General features: G+C 31.6%; 1 protein-coding gene across 1 annotated transcript; it reads left to right on the top strand.

Annotated features, from left to right (window-relative positions):
* The first annotated feature begins 1,216 nt into the window (after positions 1-1,216).
* LOC140442323 (zinc finger BED domain-containing protein 5-like) lies at positions 1,217-1,729 on the top strand. Its single transcript, XM_072533397.1, has one exon. The coding sequence runs from the start codon at positions 1,217-1,219 to the stop codon at positions 1,727-1,729; it is 513 nt and encodes a 170-aa protein (XP_072389498.1).
* Positions 1,730-8,056: the final 6,327 nt, after the last annotated feature.

The following is an 8,056-nucleotide window of genomic DNA, read 5'->3' as shown; positions in this document are numbered from 1 at the left end:
GTTTACGTTTACTGAAATAAATGAAGAAAAACGGCCTTTATGTATCATTTGCTGAAAAATTTTAGCAGCCGACAGCATGAGACCAAATAAACTTAAAAGACATTTGGAAACGCTTCATAGTGAGTGCATTAATCAATCCCGAGAATTCTTCGAGTTAAAATTAAAATCTCATGAAAAACAAAAATCATTTAAAAGAAACTTTGACTGTGAATGAAAAAGCTTTACTTGCCTCTTATAAAACCTCCCATCAAATAGCTAGATGGAAAAAGCCTCACACTATTGGTGAAGAGCTTATTTTGCCAGCTGCAATTCAAATTGTAGAAACTATGTTTGGAGATAATTTTGCCAAAAAATTGGAGTCTATACCTCTATCAAATGATACTGTTGCCCGTCGAATTTGTGATATAGCTGAAGATGTACAGGATAAGCTACTCGGGATGTTGCGCGACAAGCTGTCTTCGATTTAGCTTGATGAAGCAACAAATAGCAATAAAGATGCTCATTTTATTGCCTACGTTCGATTTTGTGATGGCATATCATTAGTAGAAGACCTACTTTTTTGCAAACCAATAGAACTGAAAGCAACGTCGCTCGCATTATTTGCTATCTTAAACGATTATATAAATGAAACAAAAATAGAGTGGAAGAATTGCGTCGAAATATGCACGGAGGGTGCTCGTGCAATGTCCGGAAAATTTCATAGTCTACAAGCGCTTGTGAAACAAAAGTCTATAATGTGTATATGGACACACTGTATGATCCACAGAGAAGCTCTGGCTTCCAAAGAAATGTCTCCTGGCCTGAATATTGTGCTAACAACGGTTGTAACAGTAGTTGATTACATAAAAATGAGACCATTGAAAACCAGAATCTTTTCTGCACTTTGTAAAAACACAAGTGCCTTACATTCAGCATCATTATTTTATTGTGAGGCAAGATGGTTATCACTAGGGAAATTTTTACAACGTGTTTTTGAATTAAGACATGAAATCGCTATTTTTCTAGAAGAAGGAAATAGACCGGAAGCCGAGATGTTTCGAGATAGTTTATTTTTGATGAAATTAAGCTACTTGGTTGACATATTCGAGAAACTAAATATTTTTAACATTCAGCTTCAAGAAGCCAATACACATATATTGGATACGAGTGATAAAGTTAATGGTTTTTTAAAAAATTGGAATTGTGGAGTAGAAATTTAAAGCAAACAAACCTAGAAATGTTTGCAAATGTGGATGAATGTATTAAAACTTACAAGGTTGAAGAACAACACGTGAAAGTTGTTTTTGTAACCATTGAAGATCATTTAGCGATGCTGACTAAAAATTTTGAAAGATATTTTTTTGCCTACGACAAATTAATACGTAGTTACGAGTGGGTTAGGAATCCGTTCCAAATTATACCGGAAGGGCTCTCTACTGCCGAAGAAGAAACCTTCATTGACTTCACGGCAAATGATAAAATCAAGAAACAGTTTAATAATAAATCCCTCTTTGAATTTTGGGCAGAAGTAAATGATAAGTTTTCTGCACTGAAAACCAGGGCGTTCCGTATACTATTGCCGTTTTCAACATCCTACCTTTGCGAAACAAGATTTTCTGCGGTGGCTGCTTTGAAGACCAAATATAGATCGCAGCTAAATATAGAAAAAGAACTGAGAACGTCTATTTCTAATATTACACCCCGTTTCAATAAACTTTGCTCTACAAAACAAGCTCAAGGAAGTCACTGATTTATTATTAAACTTATTCATAATTTAGTGTTAAGTGCTCTTTATAATTATACCTGTTATATCAGTGTTCATGTGTATTTTATTTTTTATTTTGTAAGAATTTTGTGTTGCTTTGATTTTAGTAAATAAGTCAATGTTGTTGATGTTTTTTTCGAATAGGCTCACGCCCCCCCCCCCATTAATACATTAATAACAGCGCCCCCCTTGGGGGGCGCGCCCCACAGGTTGAGAATTACTGGCTTACAGTAATATATTAAGATATTGAATTTATCGTAAAGACTAAAATTTTTCGAATCAGTTATTGAGTTAAAAGAACCAGAAAACAAATGCTCATATGTACAAGTGAAAACATGAACATGTTTTCACTTGTACATATGAGCACAATCTTTCTTTTGGAAAAAGCCTAAATACTTTCAGTAAGTTTTAATCAACCATAGGGTATAGTTGTGAATTGCTCGCTTTGTGATATCTTACTGGTGTTCTATTAAAAACACCCTAAGTCATGTCATATATGCAACACCTTGTATAGCCGAAAATAATTTTTGATGATAGACCACTTAATTCTAGAGAACTTAGGTATTTTTCTTACTTAACACAATTTCTATGTTTCGTGAATGGTGGTAGAGTGAAACACTCAAACTGCCAGTATTGGAAAATCATTTAGTATAAATAATTAATTTCTATGTAGAACTGCAATTTTGCAATACCAGCTGATCCAAATATTTTTTTGACAACCATAAATAGATCATTTTTTTAATTCAATAAAGTAATTTTTCACATGAAATGTAAATATATGCAAAGAACATAAAGTATAAAGAAATTAAAATTTTTTAACTAAAGAAGATTTAATTTTATGAAATAAATTCCAGTTGTCTGAAAATGACCAGTATTTGTTTATATTTCTATAATTCTTTTAGTTGCGGAAAATATTCTGGACTGCGACTTAGGACACAATCAGGTAAGCGATCTTCGAAAACTAAATCGTAAAGTCACCAGCAACTCCTGCAAGATTAAAGCTTAAGAGGACTTATCACAGAGGTCATTAGAACTCATTCACCAAAAGATTGCAACTTCTTCTTTCAAAGAACAGCTGACAACAACTTACATTTCTTTTATTCGTAGAAATATGAGCAACGATCGTTTCTCTTTTCTACTGAGTCCTACTAAGACGATTAGTAGGAAGACCACGAAAACGATGGAACGACAACTTATAGAGTCACATTGAAAACAGACACATAATGAATAAATTATTCATTTTCTTTTGCGTATCCACATACATTTCGTAATGTTTCGGGGGCTATTTCCGATGTAAACGGGAACAGTACATGCTCACAGATATTTTCATTATAAAGTTCACTATCGAAAACCTAAGAAACTGAATTTTCAGATCTCAAAACCGTTCAGATTGGCAGATGCGTCTAATAGGCCACACCGTAAGAAACTCGATATTAATATCTATTTTAAAGCAATTTGTTTAAAATAATTTCCAAAATTTTATAAATTACCACAAACACGGGAAGTATAACAGGTAAAAGGCAATCGTCCGCATTAGAAAAAAGCGCGTTGGGGCCAAAAAGCTGGTGATGAGATTACCTATCTGCGGTGATTTTACGCGGAGCTTACCTCTCTTCAAACGTTGCCGGTGATCAGATTACTCTATCTCGGAGGGTCTAATTATATTATGGGGGGCTGTAAAGTGATGAGTTCATAACTGTTCCAGAGTTGAGCTTACAAAGAAAAGATTTTCACACAACATAAATGTATCATTGTAGAAAAAATTCCAGATCATGTACCCTTGAATGGTTTTCATTTTTTTTATGAAGAAAATTATAAAAGGTATACCGTCAGAAACTAATAGATATGCTATACAGTAGAATCACCCACAGGAAGTTGAGAAGTATAAAGCTTATCTGGGAACTCTAATATTTAATGGTTATGTCAACATTTCTCGCAGAAGAATAAGAACAAAATAAAAAACTTGCTCTCTATTCTTGAGGTCGACCATCAGCCAATGAAAACGTCGATATTCGCTGTAACTGATTAGATCATTTGGTGATTCCATGGAAAAAACTAAACTTGATGTAGTTTGTGCCATGATAGAGCAAACTTTATAGTAGGATATACGCGTGGTGTACCATATTTCGTACAGTATTTTTTTACTTGTATTGCATAAATTTTATGGTTTAGCGATAAACATGTTTTTGCTACCTTATATAACGCGTAAATTTTAAAACTAAGTTTTAGGCATATCTAGGTTAAAGAGGTTAATTAAATAAAGATAGTTTTTTTTATCCTGGCACAACTTAACTTACAGGTCACAAAAATCGTGTTATTTTAAGTGTGTCATATATTAGTAATCATTGTTTCTCTCAAGTATCTTCTTTAGGAATGTCTTAAACGTAAAAAAAAACATCTATGTTTACATCGAGAGAGCCGAAAACTCTACCTTACTAATTGAAATAACAAAATGTAGGAAACCTTTAAATAATGCATGAAACTTAAACAAGGCAAGCTTTAAAAAAAGAATATAGTTTTTAATTATTTTGATCTACTTTAATAATTAAGTGCCACCTACATGCCTACATAAATATAATAAAATTTCTACTCTGAATACATTAAGGTATTTAAATAAATATTTTTAGTGGGAGTTCGAACGAACCGCTAATAACAAATAAAAGAAACCAGATACTTGTTGAAGATAGTAAATCTAAAAATTTTCACGTCCACCTAGACCTCACTAACCCAGAGTGACAACTGACTGCCGGAGGGAACAAGTTCTGATCATGATCATAAATATTATTTTATTTGCGTGGGAACTACGCAACTAACAAAGATACACCGGCAACCAACGAAACGAACTTAAGAAATTAGCCTACTACGTTTAACAACTCATAGTGAAATTGAATGTTTCTTGGTATTTCGTTGTAATGGGTAGAAAACATTCCTCTGGCAAAACGGTGAACACAACATGGTTATTATATAACATGAAGTATGTGGTAGAGGACTAATTGCTGAGCATTCTTAGTTAATATATAACTACTAGAAGCAGGTTATTGAAAACATATTCATTTAAAAAGTATCACATTAACCTAATAGTACAAGTATTTTTTTCATATTATGCGTGTTAAAAAAAACGAAAATATTTTTAGGAGCAGTTTAGACCTAATGAGCTATTGATATGATTCGTAAGAACAAAGAAGACTTGAGATTAAACAATATATTTAAGGATTAAGGAAATAATATTAAAAAAATAGAGTAGCACACAGAAAGTTTGTAAATTATGTACTTAGTATTCAATGAATAAAATAAATGGAAATGGCTAACAAAAATATGTCATTGTGTAAAAAAGAGGAATATCAGAAATATATGCATACATCTAGATATATATATATATATATATATATATATATATATATATATATATATATATATATATATATATTTATCCTAGATAAATCCCCCCTATCAATACGAAGACAACACATTTCTGTAAATTATGCCGCGAGACTGTCTTCAAACCCTAATAACACAAACTATCCACTTCTTTACAAAATATATCCATCTACTCATTGCCATCAACAAATTAAATATCCACCCCTTAAAGAACATTTAACTAGATATCGTTTTGACATGGAGCAGCTGACACATTCTTATCCTACACAACGAACTATACCTCCCTGGACTATTAATTTTCCCACTATTGATATATCCCTCACAGACTATCCAAAGAGTACCACAAATCTCATAATCATTAACAAATTATATTAAGAACGGATATCAGAATACACTGGTTATAACAAGATTTTTACTGGTGCGTCAAGAACTGAAAACGGACATGCAGCGGCCTTTATTCTAATAAAATCTGAATATGGAGTTGGCATCCCTCATTTCTGCAGCATTTTCATGGGAGAAGCAATCGCCATTTTAAAAGCATTAGACATGTGTAAGAGTCATGTAAGCTCAAACTTTCTTGTAATTACTGACTTTTTATCTGTTCTTCAGAGCTTAATGCAAATATATCCAGTACATGCTATCCTGCAACAAATACAATTAGCACTTTATCACCTACAAAACAGACACGGGAACGTTAAATTTCTCTGTGTACCATCACATACAAGATTCGCAGGAAATGAAAAAGTAGATGAGTTAGCAAAGAAAGCTGCTACTGACGAGCAAACTGAAATAATGACTACAATTCCATTCAGTGATATCCAGATCATAATTAAACAGCACTGTTTAAAAAATTGGCAACAAATGTGAAATTCTAATAAGACTAACCTTAAAAACGTTAAAACTAGGATTGGCATTAAACTACAATTTCCAGAAAACATAAGGCAACAGGTGATTATAAACCGACTAAGAATTGGACATACAGCGTTAACTCACCAGCATCTCATAACAAAAGAACTACCACCTGAATGTTCCTATTGTGAATGTCCAATAACTGTTCAACATATAGTGATTGAATGTCCTCTTTATTCCTACGAAAGAGCCATCAACAACGTACCAGAAGAAGAAAAGAAAAGATATTTTAAACTGTAATGTATCAAATACAATCAAATTCCTTAAGGACATACGTTTACTACTCAAAATTTAAGTTATATTATATGTATCATTTTGTAATTTGGTAATTTATTATTTGTAATTTATTACGCAATTTGTAATTAGTATATTTAATCACAACTGTAAAATCTGTAAAACCCGCTAATAACCTTTAATGGTTGATGGGGAAATTCTAAATAAAAAAAAAAGTTTATTTTAATATACAAAAGAAACATTAAGATCTAATAATATGTTGACTTTTAAAAACGCAAACCGTCAATGTTGGACATGTTGGAGTGTAATAATTAATGACGTTACTTAAATTACATTTTATGGCCATGTTTGTCTTATGTGTCCAATTTATTTTATAATAATCGTTGGAAACAACTAGCGTTAAAGTATACGAAGTTCCATAAATTTTTAACCAACATGTAAAGAGCGGAATTTAAGAAAAATAACAGAAATTCCTTTTGTCAAATTAATCGCTCTAGACTTTCATTAACGGCTCTCGTACTTTTACATTTTTCAGTAAGCCGGTGGATATCTGATATATCTTGTCTGGGTATTCAAGTCTCTAGACCTAAATGTAGATATGAAATGTAAACACAAGCCAATTTAAAGAAGTTTCCTTAAACCATTATAGATCAGCGTCCTGTTTATAGGTCACTGAAAATTTTATTTCTTTTTTAACTTCAATTTTCAATATACATTCAATAAAAGAATTATGAACAACGGACAAATTTGCTTAGTTCGCTTAGATTTACACATTTAGCAAAACAAGTTTCATATCCGCCCTTTTTTTAACGTTTACTAGATTATTCTTGTTGATTAATGTTAAGTTAAATGTGATCCTTGCACAAGTCGTTGTTTGTTAATTTTACGTTTTTTTATTGTGATTTGCAATTTTCTCATATTTAGCTAATACTGTGATAATAGTATCTCAGAAATAATATTGACATAACTTTTTATACGTGAAAAGCTTATTTGATTCGGCTACAAATTTTGGGTTTTTTTGTGACAAGAGCGGATACCATTATAATTTTAACTGTTATACTGACCAAAAAGTCGCTAAAAATAATAGCGAATATTTGAACTTGATCTAGAGTAGTACTCGTACTTAATGTGATAAATTTATTGGTATTTTTAAATTATTTATTTACCAGCAGATATTTAATATTTCATTTACAAAAATGTGAATACCAAGCACCAGGAACTTTGCGGGATAATAGATCAGCAAAGTGTCATTTACAAAACTTATTGTTGAAGAGGCTCGTCAATCATATGATTTTCGATTTTATGTAAATGGAGAAAGACTTTTTGCAAAATGGAGCGATATTAAGTGTATTACTCTATCATCTAATTTTGATAATATATAACATCTCGCACTGGATGGAATCACAAGCTAAAAGGAAAAGGGTTATTTTTAAATTGCAAGTATATAATCCATTCATATGAAGCATGGCTCAACACTACTGTTTATTGGAAAATATGCCACTAAAATCAGACCTAAGTGATATTTTGCAATATGCCCTCAACTAATTGATATGGCATAGTAAATTCATAACTTCTCTTAAAACGAGTCGTACGTCGACAGATTTTTTAATATAAAATTCAATGTGAAAGAATACTTCATGGAGAAATGTGAAGAAAACAGACGATCTCAAGAAAAAATTGTAAAATCAAACCACATTATGTAAAATGTACTGTAACATTGAGTAAAAATTGTTTTTTAATTATAGGACGAGTTAAAATTCAAAATTGCAAAGATATAACAATTTCATGAAT

This window comes from Diabrotica undecimpunctata, chromosome 5, assembly GCF_040954645.1.
Source record: "Diabrotica undecimpunctata isolate CICGRU chromosome 5, icDiaUnde3, whole genome shotgun sequence".
Lineage (NCBI taxonomy): Eukaryota > Metazoa > Arthropoda > Insecta > Coleoptera > Chrysomelidae > Diabrotica > Diabrotica undecimpunctata.
Note: the sequence above shows the minus strand (reverse complement) of the source record. Positions and strands in the feature narration are given on the sequence as shown.

Bases quoted from the DNA above. Each gene is read 5' to 3' on its own strand.
- LOC140442323 (XM_072533397.1), top strand. From the start codon at position 1,217: ATGTTTGCAAATGTGGATGAATGTATTAAAACTTACAAGGTTGAAGAA.